Source organism: Aquarana catesbeiana, linkage group LG01 (assembly GCF_042186555.1).
Source record: "Aquarana catesbeiana isolate 2022-GZ linkage group LG01, ASM4218655v1, whole genome shotgun sequence".
NCBI classification, from domain to species: Eukaryota; Metazoa; Chordata; class Amphibia; order Anura; family Ranidae; genus Aquarana; species Aquarana catesbeiana.
Window position 1 is genome coordinate 970,627,451 of NC_133324.1, and position 20,646 is coordinate 970,648,096.

At 46.7% G+C, this 20,646-nt stretch overlaps 1 protein-coding gene across 1 annotated transcript in view; it reads left to right on the forward strand.

The window, feature by feature from the left end:
- LOC141126877 (uncharacterized) overlaps positions 1-19,138 on the forward strand; it is a 39,074-nt gene extending 19,936 nt beyond the window's left edge. The window contains exons 6-8 of the mRNA XM_073612910.1: positions 3,392-3,423; positions 8,343-8,456; positions 17,681-19,138. Coding sequence (XP_073469011.1) covers positions 3,392-3,423; positions 8,343-8,456; positions 17,681-17,812 — 278 coding nt within the window. The 3' untranslated portion in view covers positions 17,813-19,138. The remainder of the gene's footprint in view (positions 1-3,391; positions 3,424-8,342; positions 8,457-17,680) is intronic.
- The last annotated feature ends 1,508 nt before the right edge of the window (positions 19,139-20,646 follow it).

Sequence of the window (20,646 nt, forward strand, 5' to 3'; positions counted from 1 at the left end):
GGCTTGCGTGCGCCCCCCTTTGGGAGCTCCGTTAGCATGATCACGGGTCCCGCGGACTCGATGTCCGTGGTGATACCCGTGATCATCTCACAGAGAGGAAGTACGGGGAGATGCTGATGTAAACAAGCATTTCCCCGTTCTGCCTAGTGATAGGACACTGATCATAGCTCCCTGTGATCGGGAGCGGTGATCAGTGTTGTGTCACACGTAGCCCATCCCCCCCACAGAATCACTCCCTAGGACACACTTAACCCCTACAGCGCCACCTAGTGGTTAACCCCTTCACTGCCTTCACATTTACACAGTAATCAATGCATTTTTAATTGCACTGATCGCTGTATAAATGTGAATGGTCCCAAAATTGTGCCAAAAGTGTCCGATGTGTGCGCCATAATGTCGCAGCCCCGATAAAAATCGCTGATCGCTGCAATTACTAGTAAAAAAAAAAAAAAAATAATAATAAAAATGCTATAAATATATCCCCTATTTTGTAGATGCTATAACTTTTGTGCAAACCAATCAATATACGCTTATTGCGATTTTTATTACCAAAAATATGTAGAAGAATACATATCGGCCTAAACCGAGGAAACATTTGCAAAATTGGGGATATTTATTATAGCAAGAAGTACAAAATATTGTGTTTTTTTCAAAATTGTCACACTTTTTTTGTTCATAGCGCAAAAAATAAAAACAGCAGAGGTGATTAAATACGACCAAATGAAAGCTCTAATTGTGGGAAAAAAGGGGGTCGATTTTGTATGGGTACAATGTCGCACGACAGCGCAATTGTCAGTTAAAGCAACGAAGTGCCGAATCGTAAAAAATGACCTGGTCATTCAGCAGCCAAATCTTCCAGGGCTGAAGTGGTTAAAGTATAACAGCAGCAGTGTGCAACTCTTGAGAGATGCTGATCAAACTTGGGGGGAAGTTCAGAAACTGGTTGATTGAGCATATAGCCAGACCAGACTTATTGCTGTCGCTCATTTATGTAAGTTTTAGGGTAAAGGGATCACTTTTGTTTATCCTTGATGTGCCCCCGGTTATGCTCAAAATGAAAGGGGTTTGCTGTTCTGAGTGAATCAGGCAGGTTGCAAGGGGGTTCCGGGATTTTTCCCCATGTATGGAGAAGTTTCATCCCTCCTTCCAAGGTGGATTTTGTATGATGGGTTCCGTTGTAGGTGGCCAGGATGGTAGCTGGGTGGCGCCATTTGTATGTAATCTTATGGTTAGTTAGGACTTTTGTAACCGTTCTTAGCTGCCTTCTCATTTGTAAGGTATAGTACGGTGCTGGGAGGGTGGATATTTCCCTTGCTTTCGAGAGGATTTGTTCCTTCGCCTGATAGAAGTGGACCCTCAGGAGAACATCTCTGGGGACAGCTTCTTCCAGGTGGCGGGGTTTGGGTATTCTATGAATATGGTCTATGGTGAGTTCAATTGGGGAGAGTTCTGGCAACATATTAGAGAACAAGGAGCTAGCATATTTGTGCAGTTCTTTAGGCAGAATGGACTCAGGGATGCCGCATATTTTAATGTTATTGATAATGACAGCGGTCTTCGAGGTCCGCCAGCTTTCCTTTGATCCACAGAGAGTCATCTTTTTGCTCTGTATATGCATCTACTAGGTCATTCACTGTCTGTGCACTCCTCTATTTTGTTTTCCATATATTGCATTCTATTATCCATATGCCTCCTCTCCAGAGAGAACCTATTAATCAGGGAGTAGGGATGAGCTTCGAGTTTGAGTCGAACAGTGAACAATTTGGGGTGTTCGCGGCAAATTCGAAAGCCGCGGAACACCCTTTAAAAGTCTATGGGAGAAATCAAAAGTGCTAATTTTAAAGGTTTATATGCATGGTATTGTCATAAATAGTGTTTGGGGACCCGGGTCCTGCCCCAGGGGACATGGATCAATGCAAAAAAAAGTTTTAAAAACTGCCGTTTTTTCAGGAGCAGTGATTTTAATAATGCTTAAAGTGAAACAATAAAAGTGTAATATTCCTTTAAATTTCGTACCTGGGGGGTGTCTATAGTATGCCTGTAAAGGGGCGCATGTTTCCTGTGTTTAGAACAGTCTGACAGCAAAATTACATTTCAAAGGAAAAAAAGTCATTTAAAACTACTCGCGGCTATTATTGCATTGCCGGTCTGACAATACACATAAAAGTGCATTGATAAAAACGGCATGGGAATTCCCCACAGGGGAACCCTGAACCAAAATTAAAAAAAAAAAAAAATGACGTGGGGGTCCCCCTAAATTCCATACTAGGCCCTTCAGGTCTGGTATGGATTTTAAGGGGAACCCCGCACCAAAATTTAAAAAAAATTGGCGTGGGGTCCCCCCAAAAGTCCATACCAGACCCTTATCCGAGCACACAACTTGGCAGGCTGCCGGAAAAGACAGGGGGACGAGAGAGCGCCCCCCCTCCTGAACCGTACCAGGCCACATGCCGTCAACATTGGGAGGGTGCTTTTTGGTGGCCCCCCAAAATACCTTGTCCCAATGTTGATGAGGACAAGGGCCTCATCCCCACAACCCTTGCCCGGTGGTTGTGGGGGTCTGCGGGCGGGGGGCTTATCGGAATCTGGAAGCCTCCTTTTACAAGGGGACCCCCAGATCCCGGCCCTCCCCCCTGTGTGAAATGGTAAGGGGGTACAAAAGTACCCCTACCATTTCACAAAAAAAGTGTCAAAAATGTTAAAAATGACAGGAGACAGTTTTTGACAATTCCTTTATTTAAATGCTTCTTCTTTCTTCTATCTTCTACCTTCCTTCGGTTTCTTCCTCCATCTTCTTCTGGTTCTTCTAGTTCTTCCTTCGGTTTTCTCGTCTGGCATCTTCCTCCGCGGTGCCGGCGTCTTCTTCCCTTCGTCTTCTTGGCCGCTCTGCATCCAGCATGGTGGGAGGTTTCCCGCTATGTGACGCTTCCCCTCTTCTGACGGTTCTTAAATAACGGAGGGCGGGGCCACCCGGTAAACCCAACCCCCTCTGACGCACAGTGACTTCCCTGTCCGCCCCCCTCTGACATCACGGGGAATGCCACAGGGAAGTCCCCGTGCGTCAAAGGGGGGGCGGGGTCACTGGGTGGCCCCGCCCTCCGTTATTTAAAAATACCACCAAAAGAAAGCTCTATTTGTGGGGAAAAAAATTATAAAAATGTCATATGGGTACAGTGTTGCATGACAGCGCAATTGTCATTCAAAGTGTGAGAGAGCTGAAAATTGGCCTAGGCTGGAAGGGAGTAAAAGTGCCTGGTATTGAAGCAGTTAAGATAATAATGGCGATTAGTTTAGGTTCCATCACTGTGCACATGGCTCAGTAATTTAGCGTTGTTTACTTTGTTTTCCCCTTAGTCACAATAACAGCCACATTGTCTTTTTTTTCCCCAAGGAAACCTTGAAGTAGGGGGCGCTAGTGATCAGGTAAGGATCATGTTTGGTTTATTGGGTGCAGAAAATGATATGATTGGCTAATCTTTCATGGGGATAATTCTGGACTCTCAGAATGTCTCACATACAGTATGTTGGTTTATTGATCCATCCTAGCTTGTATCACGTAATATAGAATTCGATTTCAGTTTCTGCTCCTTACAGGGAGTCAGGGAGCTCAGAGAATACTCCCTGCTAGCATACAATCTGACTCTTTAGCGCCCTCTCTAGAGACCTTCTGTATTCTGCAATGCCCCCACCACCATGAGCAATGGCCAGGTCCAGTAGAGGCCGCTCCATATGGGGCCTAATCCATGCCCCTAATCTACATGCAGGGCGCCGGATGCATTGATTTCAATCTTTTTTTTTTTTTTTAAGCACATGATAAGAGCCTGAGGCTCTAATGGCTTCAAAAAAGGGTGGGCTTGGGGTGCAGAGCACTGTGCCCTGAGCCCACCCAGTTGTGTGACAATAGCGAATAAATATTCACTATTGTCTTCCTGATTCTCCTCCCGGCCAATCAGGAAGCGTGTCGCGAGACCCTATTGGCTGGGGAGGAGTCTTAGGACTTCCTGGCTAATCATTTCTCAGGACATGCTTCCTGTTCAGTCGCCGGGAGGAGAAGCAATGGGCCGGTGTCACAGCAAGCTGCAGCAGGTGGAGGGGCAGCTTCCAGGAGCCCTACCCCGGATCACCAGCACCACCTGCTGGACATGGATGGCGTCTGACCCATCTGCGCAGGGGGGAGCTAGTGCAAGCGAGGGGGGCCAGGGGCAGCTTCCAGGAGCCCGCACCACCACCTGCCAAGAGGCAGCTTCTAGGACCCCTTGTTTGCCACCCCCCTCCCAAAATATTGAGCACCAGCCGTCATTGCCCAGGTTCCCAACACACTCATTGTTTAAGTGATTCTAAAGCAATTTTTTTTAATATCACACATGTCATACTTACCTGCTTTGTGCACAGAGCAGCCCCAATCCACTTCTTTTTGGGTCTCCGCCGGCGGTCTTAGCTCCTCCCCCCTGCCGAGTGCCCCAAATAGCAAGCCTCTTGTTATAGGGGCACTCAAGTAGGCTCGATCCAGAGCTGCGCTCTGTGTGTCTAGTCACCCATGGAGCGTGGCTTGGCCCCGTCTCTTCATTGATGATTGACAGACGCAGGAGCCAATGGCTTCATTTGCTGTGTGAGCAAATGAGGAAAGGGAAAGCTTCTGCTCTCATGCACATCGCTGGATCGAGATGGGGGTCAGGTACGTTAAGAGGGGGGCTAGAGCGGGGGGGGGAGCTACACCCCAAATGTTTTTTACCTTAATACACACACACTATATTACTAAGAGTATTGTGACGCCTGCTTTACACGCAGATAAACTTTAATGACATCCCAGTCTTAGTCTGTAATGTTCAATATTGAGTTGGCCCACCGTTTGCAGCTATAACAGCTTCAACTCTTCTGGGAAGACCGTCCACAAGGTTTAGGAGTGTGTCTATTTTGAATGTTTGACCATTCTTCCAGAAGCGCTTTTGTGAGGTCAGGCACTGACGTTGGACGAGAAGTCCTGGCTCAAAGTCTCCGCTCTAATTCATTTCAAAGGTGTTCGATCGGGTTTAGGTCAGGACTCATTTGGTGGAGGGGTGATTATGGTGTGGGGTTGCTTTTCAGGGGTTGGGCTTGGCCCCTGAGTTGCAGTGAAGGGAACTCTTAAAGCGTCAGCATACCAAGACATTTTGGACAATTTCATGCTCTCAGCTTTGTGGGAACAGTTTGGGGACGGCCCCTTCCTGTTCCAACATGACTACCCACCAGTGCACAAAGCAAGGTCCATAAAAACATGGATAAGTGAGTTTGGGGTGGAGGAACTTCACTGGCCTGCACAGAGTCCTGACCTCAACCAGATAGAACACCTTTGGGATTAATTTGAGTAGAGACTGGGAGCCAGGCCTTCTCATCCAACATCAGTGCTTGAACTCACAAATGTGCTTCTGGAGAATGATCAAACATTCCCATAGACACTCCTAAACCTTGTGGATGGCCTTCCCAGAAGAGTTGAAGCTGTTATAGCTACAAAGGGTGGGCCAACTCATTATTGAACCCTACGGACTAAGACTGGGATGCCATTAAAGTTCCTGTGCTTGTAAAGGCAGGCATCCCAATACTTTTGGTGGTAATATAGTGTAGAATGCATTGAGTTAAAAGACCTTAGAACTTTAGAACCACTTTAAGCATGTTTATCTCCCCCTGCCCCAGGGTACCTCTGAGCCCCAACTCCATTTTCACCAATTTACGTCTGTGCTGCTTTTCTGTAACCACAGTACTTATAGCTCCATATACTGGCTACTGCTGTCCCAGGGCACTAGATTATACTGTTTATTTTCTTACCAGTGGCCACATCTTTGACAGACACCCCCAATCACTGTCTATTTTCCACAGTCTGTCTTCCGAAGACATTAAACACATCTCCAAATTTTCTGCAGTCTTTCCACCCAATGTTCATAGTCTACTCTAATTCTTTTCCCACAGTTCCTGCAGCATCTTCTCCCAATTCCCACAGTCTCTCCACCTAGTTCCAGCAGTCTACCCTCTTCAAGTTGTTGCAGTCACCCCTCAGGGCTCCTACCATCTCTTTTTCCCCCAGTTTATAAACTCTTTCCCACAGTTCCTGCAGTCTCTTCCCCAAGCTCCTTCAGCACCTCAACTCAATTCTGTCAGTTACTCCTACTTCCTGCAGTATCTCCTCCCAGTTCCTGGGAGTCTCCCCTCCCAGTTCCCAGTTTTTCTTTCCAGTTCCTAGATATTCTCCCCACAGTTTCTATACTCACTCTCCCCAGTTCCTACAGTCCCCCCCCCAGTTCTCATAGTTTCTCCTCCAAGTTCCTACATTCTCTTCCCCCATTCCCCCTTTTACGGCAGTCTCCCCTCCCAGTTCCTACAGTCTTTCCTCCTGGTACCTATTTTCTCTCCCTCCAGTTCCTGCAATCTTTCTTCCCAGCAGAGACGGGCCGAACACCCCCCGATTCAGTTCGCACCAGAGCTTTTGAATATTACAAAAGTTTAGAGCCTAACAACAAACCCCATTAAAGTCTATAGGAACCAAACTGGAAAAAAATCACATGTGCCCATTTTGAAGGCTCATATGCAAGTTATTGGGCATACAAAGTGTATGGGGATCTGGGTACTGCCCTGGGGACAAGTATCAATGCAACAAAAGTTCTTTAAAAAAGATCATTTCTTTTATTGATGCTTAAAGTGAAACAATAAAAATTCCTTTAAATATAGTGCCTGGTGGGCCCCCTTAGTCTACCTGTAAAGTGGCGCATCTGTACCGTGTATAGAACATGCTGCAGCAAAAATTACATTTTTCCCTGCAAGCTTTCTTTATTTTGTAAACAACGGCTTGTGAGCCAGTCTGTATGGTGAGGCCACAATGTAGAGCACTGGGAACAAGATCAGAGGTTTTTTGGATAAATTCTGGTGTCTCTTCCACAGACTTTGGATAGAAGAAACAAGTAAGGAAAAATTGGGATTTAGGTGTCGGTGGCGCCTTCACACCGTAACCCTATAGAGGTACTCTTGATGAAAGCAAGAATTGGCCCTGCTGTAAAAAATTAAAATGATATGCACCTGTCAAACAGGTACGGAAAAATTGGTCCTTGGGTGTTAATTCTGCCCATGAAACCTACACCAAAAAATGTCTTCCAGATAAAATCAACACCCACAATGCTAGGCAGCCTAGACAGTCTTTCAGAGACTCCACATCCCAAAAACACTTAATCGGCAACATCGGCATCAAGGGCTTGATAGCTGCTGCTAATCCAGGAATGATTCATTTTGATAAATGTCAGCCGGTCAACGGATTTCGTGGACAGACGCACTTTTTTATCTGTCACAAAACTTCCGGCAGCGTTGAATGCTCGCTCGCAAACCATGCTGGATGCAGGGCAGCCCAGCAGCTCAATTGCATACTGGGCAAGTTCTGGCCAGTGGTCTATTCTCATGACCCAGTGGATCATCGACTGGAAAGTTCTACATCTCTGTTTTTGCCCCCAGATAGTCTCCCACCATATGATGCAGATGCTTCTGATGGGATGTGGAAGCTGACAGCTCTGAGCGCCGAGGACTGCAGTTCCTGCAGTTTCTTCTTCCTAGTCCTGCAGTCTCTCCTCCTAGTTCCTGCAGTTTCTTCTTCCTAGTCCTGCAGTCTCTCCTCCCAGTTCCTGCAGTTTCTTCTTCCTAGTCCTGCAGTCTCTCCTCCTAGTTCCTGCAGTTTCTTCTTCCTAGTCCTGCAGTCTCTCCTCCCAGTTCCTGCAGTTTCTTCCCCCAGTTCCTGCAGTTTCTTCTTCCTGTTCCTGCAGCCTCTCCCCAAAGTTCCTGCAGTTTCTCCTCCCAATTCCCACAATTTCTTCCCCCAGTTGCTCCAGTCTCCTTCCCCTATTGGCACAGTTTCTCTCAGGTGAGTCTGACTTACCAGTGTCTGTGGTCTATCTTATCAGTTCATACTTGTTATTCTAAGGCTGCCCATACATTGTTCATTTTTTTAATGCAACGAAAAAAAAAAATAAGACCCAATTCCCCCATCCACACATTCGGTGTGGATGGGGAATCCTTCCCGCTGAGTCATTGTATTTTGCCAGTGAGGAGACTTCCCCGCTGTCAGAATTCACTGGTCATTGCTGCTGGTTATAGCCAGTGGTACTAATCAATTGGGACAAACCCAACAAGCTGGTTGTACAAAAGTCGATCGGTAGATTGACTTCTGTGCAACCAGCCTGCCCATACATGCGTAATTTGGCCGGTCCTTGCTGAACTGAACGAATTTCAATTCATGTATGGCTGCCTTAAGATCAGCCCAATCTGTGATCTCAGATCTGGTGGGTCAGTTTGCTTATTTGTGCTTTTTATTGCTGTGATGCAATTCACAGCAGGTGGAGCTTGAGGAGAAGATGGGATCCATCAGTGCCAATGATCTGAGAAACAATGAACAAGTATACAACGGACCTTCCCACGTCTACCAGGAGATACCGGCTACTCAAGAGGTGAGATCCAACTTCTGATCACATCACAGCCAGGGAATGAATAGAGAGTCACATTAGTTGATAAAACATATCCCTGCAGGGATATACAGGATGTACCTCTGATATATGACTGCTGTATGAGGATGGATGGGAAGGCCCAGTCCCTACCAGCAATGTCCTTCCTTCAAAAATACAAGAACATATTTGGGGGGCACACCATACAATGCATTTAAATTCAAGATGGTGCTTCTGTAAGACCTACAAACAGTACAAAATATTTTACAGCGCATACATACAAGAATGACATTTCCTGCAGGGCTAGTTAAAAACACCTGATAACCTGAACATATTCAAAAAATACGGGGGTTTGGTCACACTATATGGTCATATAGTGCTAAGCCCACTTATTGCGACAAAGTACCCCGAATGAGGATGGATGGGAAGGCCCAGTCCCTACCAGCAATGTCCTTCCTTCAAAAATGACATGTTCTCTTGAAGCACAGTCACTAAGTGTCCCAGATCCTGCAAAACAGTCCTGAGATTTTGCCCAGTAGTATCCGTGTTCCAGGCAGTAATACCAGATCCAGGAGGTCTCAGACTTTGCAGAATAGCAGTGGGGTGCTGAGTGATGGAATGCTGGTACCCAGGATTATAGGTAGAATTCTCTCCCGCCCTACAGTCCCAGTATAGTTCTGCCCAACAGCAGACGCAGTGGAGCAAAACTGCTTCAGGTACATAACAATTGAAAACCAATGGTCATTTATTTTTTCCCAATGACACCAACAATGGGACCTATTTTATCCTAATGACACCAACCATGAGGTTGATTGTATCTCACTGACACCAATGATGGGATTTAGATTACTCCCACTGACACCAGTGATGGTACTTATTTTACTTCACTGACACCAGTGATGGGACTTATTTTATTTCACTGACACCAATGGGACTTTATCCCATGAACACCAGCTATGGGGCTTATTTGACTCCTACTGGCACCAACTATGGGACTTTTTTTACTGACACCAATGATGACCCTTATTTTACTCCCACTGACACCAATGATGAGACTTTTTAAACTACCACTGACACCAATGATGGGACTTATTTTATTTCACTGACACCAATGGGACTTTATCCCATGGACACCAGCGATGGGGCTTATTTGAGTCCTACTGGCACGAACGATGGGACTATTTTTCACTGACACCAATGATGGCCCCCTATTTTACTCCCACTGACACCAATGATGACCCTTATTTTACTCCCACTGACACCAATGATGAGACTTATGCCACGTACACACGAGTGGACTTTACGGCAGACTTTGTCCGGCGTACTTTTCGACGGACTTTACGACGGACTTTCCGAATGAACGGACTTGCCTACACACAATCAACCAAAGTCCGACTGATTCGTATGTGATGACGTACAACCAGACTAAAACAAGGAAGTTCATAGCCAGTAGCCAATAGCTGCCCTAGCGTCGTTTTTTTTCCGTCAGACTAGCATACAGACGAGCGGACTTTTCGACCGGACTCGAGTCCGTCGGACAGATTTGAAACATGTTTCTCATCTAAGTCCGTCAAACTTTTGAGAAAAAAAAGTCCGCTGGAGCCCACACACGATCGAATTGACTCCGGTACGCCGGACCAAGTCTGCCGTAAAGTCAGATCGTGTGTACGCGGCATCAGTTTACTCCCACTGACACCAGCAATGAGACTTTTTAAATTCCCACTGACACCAATGATGGGACTTATAGATACAAAGGAGGGTTTGGGACTTTAAATGAGGCACATGAATGCGACTACAAAAATAGTAAACAACATGACATATTTATTCAGCAAGTACACATTTCTCGTAGTATAACACCTTGTATATAGAAGCGTAAAAAACGGTTTCATATGCATACCAATGATGCATTAGAATTCATATATATACAGGCATATTTGCAAAATAAAATATTAAGAGCCAATATTGCTTCATACTATGAGATGATCATAAAAAGATTTGCATGCTAAGATCTAGAGTGGAATATCAATAAAATGTATACACCGTGTCTTGAAAATATGTATGCATCTAGAATTTCTTGACAAGTTTCATGGATTTATTTCACTTTTTCTGGAGTGAATGCATGCAATGGGGTTGATTTACTAAAACTGGGGAGTGCAAAAATCTTGTGCAACGCTGCATAGAAACGAATCAGCTTCCAGGTTTTTTGGTCAAAGCTTAATTGAACAAGCTGAAGTTAGAAGCTAATTGGCTACCATGTACAGCTGCACCAGATTTTGCACTCTCCTGTTTTAGTAAATCAACCCCACTGTGTATATATACACTGGGGACGGAAATTATTCAGACCCCCTTAAATTTTTCACTCTTTGCATAGTTGCCAACATTGTAAAAAAATTTTTTGGGACACTTTTTTGGCTGTAGGCGGAGTCAGCCTAAAATTAGGGGGTGGGGCATACAGCAGTAGGCGTGGCATAGGAAAAGGAAATGCACAAAAAGGGCGTGGTTTACGTGAAATAGTGGGTGTGGCTTACAAGGGCGTGGCTAAAATGGGTTGTGGTTAGAGTCTGAGATGAATGAGGGATGGAGAGGAAAGGCGGGTAGAGGGAGAGGGATGGAGGGACAGCAGACCCAGATCCTACACCACAATAGCAATGTGTATTCCAGAGTTTAACCATCAGCAGATAAAGAAACTCCAAACACCTGGTGTTGGCGCTTCAATCATCCCGGCACCATGGTTGTTATGGTGTCAGGATGATTATAGCGCATTATTTCTATTATTACATTGTAATATAAAATGAAATCATTCAACTCACCATAATGCAGAATCAGTGGGACCACTGAGCGTGTCACCTGCTACGTCGCCTGCCACCAGATGCCATCAGGTTCCCCCAGCAGAGTCTGTCCTTACATCAGGTGCCCCCAGCAGAGTTCATCCTTACATCAGGTGCCCCCAGCAGAGTCTGTCCTTACATCAGGTGTCCCCAGCAGAGTCTGTCCTTACATCGGGTGCCCCCAGCAGAGTTCATCCTTACATGAGGTGCCCCCAGCAGAGTTCATCCTTACATCAGGTGCCCCCAGCAGAGTTCATCCTTACATCAGGTGCCCCCAGCAGAGTTCATCCTTACATCAGGTGCCCCCAGCAGAGTCTGTCCTTACATCAGGTGCCCCCAGCAGAGTTCATCCTTACATCAGGTGCCCCCAGCAGAGTCTGTCCTTACATCAGGTGCCCCAGCAGAGTGCCTCCTTCCATCAGGCATTCCCAGTACAGTACCTCTTACGTCAGGTGTCCCCAGCGGAGTGTTAGCTGCAGATGGAGTGTTGGCTACAGTCTAGCTACATCTCCTCAAGAGTGGTGACAAGGGGAGAGAGGTGTGTGGGTGGAGGCATGGTGACTTGGGGTGTTACAGGCTGACTTGGGGAAGGGTGGAGACAGGGTGGTGATTTGGGGGTGCAGGCATGATGGTGACCGGGGGGGTGCAGGCATGGTGGTGACTAGGCTGGAGGGGGTGCAGGCATGGTGTTGACTAGGCCAGAGGGGGTGCAGGCATGGGGGAGGGGGATGCAGGCATGGTGTTGTCATGGGGGGAGGTGGGTGCAGGCATGGTGGTGATATGGGGGGAGGGGGTGCAGGTATAGTGGCGACATGGGGGGAAGAAGTATGGTGATGACATGGGGGAGAGGGGGCAGGTATGGTGGTGATATGGGGGAGGGGGCCACGGCTGGACTAGGACAAAAATGTGGCCCTGGACTTCATCCAGACCGGCCCAGGGTATGGTACATCAGGCCACATCAGGGCACAAGGCACATCAGGATACAAGGCACATCAGTGCACAACACATCAGGGTACAGAGCCCAGCACATCAGCGTATAGGGCACATCAGGGCACAACACATCAGGGTACAGAGCCCAGCACATCAGCGTACAGGGCACAGCACATCAGGACACAGCACATCAGGGCACACAACATTGAGGCACAGGACATCGGGGCACATCAGGGCACAGGGCACGGGGCACCGGGCCACAAGGCACATCAGGTCACGGGGCACATCAGTGCATAGGAGATCGGGGCACAGCACATCAGGGCATATAGCACATCAGGGCACGGAGCACATAGCACATCAGGGCACATCAGGGCATATAGCACATCAGGGCACATAGCACATCAGGGCATATAGCACATCAGGGCACGGGGCACATCAGGGCACGGGGCACATCAGGGCACATAGCACATCAGGGCACATTATGGCACATCAGGGCACATGGCACATTATGGGGCACATAGCACATTATGGCACATCAAGGCACATGGCACATTATGGAGCACGGGGCACATCAGGGCACATGGCACATTATGGGGCACATCAGGGCACATGGCACATCAGGGCACGGGGCACATCAGGGCACGGGGCACATAGCACATCAGGGCATGGGGCACATCAGGGCACATTATGGAAAAATCAGGGCACATGGCACATTATGGGGCACGTCAGGGCACATTATGGCACATCAGGGCACATTATGGCACATCAGGGCACATGGCACATTATGGGGCACATCAGGGCACATGGCACATCAGGGCACATGGCACATCAGGGCACGGGGCACATCAGGGCACTTAGCACACCAGGGCATGGGGCACATCAGGGCACATTATGGGGCACATCAGGGCACATTATGGGGCACGGGGCACAGGGCACATCAGGGCATATAGCACATCAGGGCACATAGCACGTCAGGGCACATCAGGGCACGGGGCACATCAGGGCACGGGGCACATCAGGGCACGGGGCACATCAGGGCACATAGCACATCAGGGCACATAGCACATCAGGGCACATTATGGCACATTATGGGGCACATGGCACATTATGGGGCACATAGCACATCAGGGCACATTATGGCACATCAAGGCACATGGCACATTATGGGGCACTGGGCACATCAGGGCACATGGCACATTATGGGGCACATCAGGGCACATGGCACATCAGGGCACGGGGCACATCAGGGCACGGGGCACATAGCACATCAGGGCATGGGGCACATCAGGGCACATTATGGAAAAATCAGGGTACATGGCACATTATGGGGCACGTCAGGGCACATTATGGCACATCAGGGCACATTATGGCACATCAGGGCACATGGCACATTATGGGGCACATCAGGGCACATGGCACATTACGGGGCACATCAGGGCACATGGCACATCAGGGCACGGGGCACATCAGGGCACTTAGCACACCAGGGCACGGGGCACATCAGGGCACATTATGGCACATCAGGGCACATAGCACATTATGGGGCACATCAGGGCACATTATGGGGCACAGGGCACATCAGGGCATATAGCACATCAGGGCACATAGCACGTCAGGGCACAGGGCACATCAGGGCATATAGCACATCAGGGCACATAGCACGTCGGGGCACGTCAAGGCACATGGCACATTATGGGGCACATCAGAGCACATTATGGGGCACATAGCACATCAGGGCATGGGGCACGTCAGGGCACATATAAGGGCACATTATGGCACATGGCACATTATGGGGCTCATCGGGGCACATGGCACATTAGGGCACATGGCACATTAGGGCATGGGGCACCTCAGGGTGCACATTATAGGCCACATCACCAACTAGCCAGTATGCAGAGTAGCACAGGAAGCGTGTCTGTAGTAAGTTCTCTCTCTCATGTCACAGTGACTCATGAGTGGCTGCTCCCCGGCGGCCCCCCTCTCTTCTCGTCATAGACGAGACACTGTCACACACGGGGCAGAGCGGAGGGAGGATTTCCTTGTGTTCAGTGGAGAGGGAGTCACCAATCCCTGTAGCCAATAGGCTTCAGTGTACAATAGAATTTTCTATTTGTACACTGAAGTGAGAAGCCGATTGGCTACCCCTCTCCCCTGCACTGAACACAAGGGGAAACAACTCATTGACTGACTCGTGGGGCGACGGCGGCCATTTTTGTGGAGCCGTTGCCGTTTTTTTTACAAAAACATTCACGATTTTCTCGGGACAAACCCAAAAATTTGGGAAAACACTCGGGACAAGATTAAATCGGGACGAGGGTCCCAAAATCGGGATTGTCCCGGGAAAATCGGGACTGTTGGCAACTATGCTCTTTGTTATATTGCAGCCATTTGCTAAAATCATTTAAGTTCATTTTTTTTCTCATTAATGTACACACAGCGCCCCATATTGACAGAAAAACACAGAATTGTTGACATTTTTGCAGATTTATTAAAAAAGAAAAACTGAAATATCACATGGTCCTACGTATTCAGACCCTTTGCTCAGTATTTAGTAGAAGCACCCTTTTGATCTAATACAGCCATGAGTCTTTTTGGGAAAGATTCAACAAGTTTTTCACACCTGGATTTGGGGATACTCTGCCATTCCTCCTTGCAGATCCTCTCCAGTTCTGCCAGGATGGATGGTAAACGTTGGTGGACACAGCCATTTTTAGGTCTCTCCAGAGATGCTCAATTGGGTTTAAGTTAGGGCTCTGGCTGGGCCATTCAAGAACAGTCACGGAGTTGTTGTGAAGCCACTCCTTCATTATTTTAGCTGTGTGCTTAGGGTCATTGTCTTGTTGGAAGGTAAACTTTCGGCCTAGTCTGAGGTCCTGAGCACTCTGGAGAAGGTTTTCCTCCAGCATATCCCTGTACTTGGCGCATTCATCTTTCCCTCGATTGCAACCAGTCGTCCTGTCCCTGCAGCTGAAAAACACCCCCACAGCATGAAGCTGCCACCACCATGCTTCACTGCTGGGACTGTATTGGACAGGTTATGAGCAGTGCCTGGTTTTCTCCACACATACCGCTTAGAATTAAGGCCAAAAAGTTCTATCTTGGTCTCATCAGACCAAAGAATCTTATTTCTGACTATTTTGGAGTCCTTCAGGTGTTTTTTTAGCAAACTCCATGTGGGCTTTCATGTGTCTTGCCCTGAGGAGAGGCTTCCGTCGGGTCACTTTGCCATAAAGCCCTGACTGGTGGAGGGCTGCAGTGATGGTTGACTTTCTACAACTTTCTCCCATTTCCCAACTGTATCTCTGGAGCTCAGCCACAGTGATCTTTGGGTTTTTCTTTACCTCTCTCACCAAGGCTCTTCTCCTCCGATAGCTCAGTTTGGCCGGACGGCCAGCTCTTGGAAGGGTTCTGCTCATCCCAAAGGTCTTCCATTTAAGGATTATGGAGGCCACTGTGCTCTTAGGAACCTTAAGTGCAGCAAAAATTTTTTGTAACCTTGGCCAGATCTGTGCCTTGCCACAATTCTGTCTCTGAGCTCTTCAGGCAGTTCCTTTGACCTCATTATTCTCATTTGCTCTGACATGCACTGTGAGCTGTAAGGCCTTATATAGACAGGTGTGTGGCTTTCCTAATCAAGTCCAATCAGTATAATCAAACACAGTTGGACTCAAATGAAGGTGTAGAACCATCTCAAGGATGATCAGAAGAAATGGACAGCACCTGAGTTATATATATATATATATATGAGTGTCACAGCAAAGAGTCTGAATACTTAGGACCATGTGATATTTCAGTTTTTCTTTTTTAATAAATCTGCAAAAATGTCAACAATTCTGTGTTTTTCTGTCAATATGGGGTGCTGTGTGTACAATATGGGGTGCTGTGTGTACAATATGGGGTGATGTGTGTACAATATGGGGTGCTGTGTGTACAATATGAGGTGCTGTGTGTACAATATGGGGTGCTGTGTGTACAATATGGGGGGCTGTGTGTACAATATGGGGTGCTGTGTGTACAATATGGGGGTGCTGTGTGTACAATATGGGGGGCTGTGTGTACAATATGGGGTGCTGTGTGTACAATATGGGGGTGCTGTGTGTACAATATGGGGTGCTGTGTGTACAATATGGGGTGCTGTGTGTACATTAATGAGGAAAAAAATGAACTGAAATGATTTTAGCAAATGGCTGCAATATAACAAAGAGTGAAAAATTTAAGGGGATCTGAATACTTTCCGTCCCCACTGTATATTGGCTCAAGGTCCAACCATGCAATACTGAAGGCTGAGGGCTATCTAGGGGTGTCTGTCCCAAGAGCTTTGGTGGTGAAAGCCCATGGGAGAACCGGGCACACACAGTGTTGTCCCAGGAGGATAGGAACCTCCCTGGAATCACTGGTGGTACACAGCAAATGCATCCCCAAAGTGTCTTATATATCCCCACGGGATCATGGTTCACGTGTGTTGTGTAATGGGCCCAGAAAGAGCAACCAGCAGGCTTAGTTTACTCCCTCAGACACCAACTGTCATGAACCTTGGAATACTGAAGTATTTCTCCTTTGATTCTATTACACAGTGGTGGGTCTTCTGCCCTGTTTTAAGGCTAACCCCCTCCAGACGGCTCGGTAGTCTGGAAGGAAGGCATTGTTCGGTGTTTGACCGTTTGTTTATGTACTTTAATTGCCCCCTGGGGCTTCTCTGTGTCATTACACATATCAGTCCTCCTATTCAAGCTATTGGACCAATCCCTGCTGACCCTGTTTTAAGTCCTCATTTGCATGGCCAAGAGGACCTACGTGAGGAATAGAGTGTACTTTACAATTGACCAATAGGAAAGTGGTTATTGGGGGCGGGGTGTTCAAACTGCTGTGTGTAAAAGTGTGTTGTGTGCATCCAATAAAATTCAGATTCCTGTTTGAACTTACATACAGCCTGCCTGGTGTTTGTTCTGAGCTATCACAACTGTGGTTTGAATCCCGGAGCATCGGTTGACCGAACCATCAGAAGTTGCGATCTGATTCAATAGCCGCACAGGAGTGTCGGGAGAGTGGAACGGAGCGAGCAGGGGCTCGTTACACCAACATTGAGACTTTTTTACTCCCACTGACACCAATGATGAGCCTTAGTTTACTTCCACTGACACCAGTGTTGGGACTTATTTTATCAAAAAATTTGGCCTATTTTACTCCCACTAAGACCAATGATGGGACTAATTTTTTTCCACTGACACAAACAATGGGGCTTATTTTATCCCACTGACACCAACAAAGTGATTTATTTTATCCCATTGACAGCAATGATGGAGTTATTTTATTCCACTAACATCAATGTTGGGACTTCTTTTATTACAATGAGAGCAACGTTGGGTCTTATTTTATCCTACTGACACCAATTAGGGTCTTATTTTATATCAATGACAGTAATAACGGGGAAATATACCAGGTGACACTTTCTGTCTCAATCTTTCCTTTTAGGATCCAGCTGAGGTCCTCAAGAATCCTCTGTACATCCCGTCTGGACCCCTTTCCCAGGGTGAGCATCCGGCAGAAGGACAATACAGTCTCCTCCAACTCCCAACCCAACTCCAACCCCCAGACCAGCAGTGATCATACAATGTGAAGAGGCTCAGAAGATATGATCATTATTTGGGACACATCTCAATGTTGTAGAGTTATCAGCTTTAGCACTAAAGCTTCCACCGAACGTACCAGAATATTATCTCCAAGTTCTGTTGCTATTTTCTTTTTTTTGATTATTTGTTTATTAAAAAGTTCATGAAATTCCATTAAAAATGTAAAACAGCCAATGACTATTAGTACCGGTCAGACCCTCCAATCAATGTAGATGGGACCCCAAGACTGACCCACATCTAAAGATCTCCAGAAATGACACCACATGGGGCAGATTCTGGTAAGATCGGAGTTTGGATGTCAAAATTGCCTCCGAGAACGACTGGATGAAATGATGGTTATTGAGCTAGAATCTCTGATAGGGGTCATATCTTCATGAAGTCAGTAAATAAAAATAAAATGATATTTAGTAAACTATAATAACACAATACACATGTCTATACAGATATTTATAACCTAATATTATACAAAGATATCTAAATAAAATACACATATACATCACTGTAGAGATTAGAGCTTCTAGAATAAAATTAGGTGTATGTTTTTTTTTATTTTATAGGGACCATGGTTGCTGTCCATGCATGGAAAGTAAAAGGGTCACTTAAATTCAGGATGAACATTGCCATACGTCCTCTGTTATGTGTGATTCCCATATCATCTGGGCCATCTAGTGCCCACAATTTATTTTTTCTGATCGGGATATTTCTGGAAAAAAGCGCACATTATGGCCACTAGATGGTGATGACGAAATAAGAAGAATCACACATAATAGAGGAAGTACGGCAATTTTTGCCCTGTTTGTGCTAATGTTGGTCACATCCACACAGTAACATTTTTTATACATAGACCCCCAAAGTGTATGTCCAGGTTACCATCTCCAATGTACCCCCAAACCTCTCTCTCCCCCTTGAGATCATGTCTCGCCATTATTATTTTTTTCTTGCTCCTTTAGCGGGAAACGGCTTTTCTTTTTCGTACATCACAGGACACGGAGCAGGGCATTTGCTTTGGATTTGACTGAGTCAGTGTCAGATCCTCCCATCAGTCCTGGGAGTTGTCGCTCTACAAGCAAGTCTGTGCTGGAGGTAGAAGAGGAGTGTGTATATACTGGATGTATATAGTTTGTGTCCCTGAAGAGTTTGTACTGATCAAATGGGCATCCCATAATAACCCTTTCCCCCATCCAAGTTCAATCGCCTTAAATAATAAATAAATAAAAAATAAAAAATCTGCAAGGACTGCTTCTTGTCTCAGGAGTGATTGAAAAATGAATGTGCCTGGCTGTACAGGGTGGGAGATAACCAACATTCACCAGCAGCTCCTGTGGGGGTAGCGCTACACCGAAGACATGTAAAAGAATACCCCACCCATTAGCTGTCGCTGCAACTTTTGGGGGTTCACGTGACTGGCATGCACTAGAGTTACTAGACTGCCAGAATCCAGCAAGGCAGTTATCTGGCAACCGTCCACTTTAATCACTTCCCTACCCGCCTATAGTTAAATGACGTCCACAGATGGGATCGCCCATCCTGGGTGGACGTCATATGACGGCCTCGGGTTCCCGGCCGCCTAGGGGGCGCGCGCGCATGCGCCCCGCCGCGTTGCTCGGGACCCGGTGCGTGTGCCCGGCGGCCGCGATGTCCGCCGGGCACCCGCGATTGCCCGTTAACGGGGCCGAACCATGGATCTCTGTGTGTAAACACAGAGATCCACGTCCTGTCAGCTCAGAGGAGAGCGATCTGTGTTCCCAGAACAGCAGAACACTGATCGGTCTCCTCCCCTTGTATGTCCCCTCCTCCCCCTACAGTTAGAAGCATTCCCTAGGAAACACATTTAACCCCTCCCCGCCCCCTAGTGGTTAACCCCTTCACTGCCTGTCACATTTACACAGTAATCAATGCAATTTTATAGCATTGATCGCTGTATAAATGTGAATGGTCCCAAAAATGTGACAAAAGTGTCCGATGTGTCCGCCATAATGTCGCAGTCACGAAAAAAAAAATCGCGATCACCGCTATTATTAGTAAAAAAAATAAATAAATAATTTTTTTTTTAAAAATGCCATAAATCTATCCCGTATTTTATAGACACTATAACTTTTGCGCAAACCAATCAATATACGCTTATTGCGATTTTCTTTTTACCAAAAATATGTAGAAGAATACGTATCGGCCGAAACTGAGGAAAAAATGTGTTTTTTTTTTTTTAAATTGGGATATTTATTATAGCAAAAAGTAAAAAATATTGTGTTTTTTTCAAAATTGTCGCTCTTCTTTTGTTTATAGCGCAAAAAATAAAAACCGCAGAGGTGATCAAATACCACCAAAAGAAAGCTCTATTTGTGGGGAAAAAAGGACGTCAATTTTGTTTGGGTACAACGTCGCACGACCGCGCAATTGTCGTTTAAAGTGCGACAGCGCTGAAAACGAAAAATTGGTCTGGGAAGGAAGGGGGTGAAAAGGCCCGGTATTGAACCGGTTAATGACACAAATTTGTTTCTCAGTGCCGCCTGGCTGTTGTGGGGTGTCTCCTGGTGTAGCAACAAAAGAGCTTTTCTGGGTCATACTGCAATCAATAGATTCCTGGTTTAGCGGACAACTGGCGGCCAGGTGCCCCGGTTTTTGGCAATGCCAGCACACTATAGGACCCCAATCCTGGCGGCTCTCCCTTTGGTGATTGAGCCTTTTCACTCCTTGCGCCTCTGGAACCTCCATCGCATTTACTTCCCTTTTCCTCCACTTTAGGGTGGGATTGCTTTTTCCTGGGTTGGTGGGCTGCTGTCTCTTGGAGAAGGATTCTGTGGGCACTAC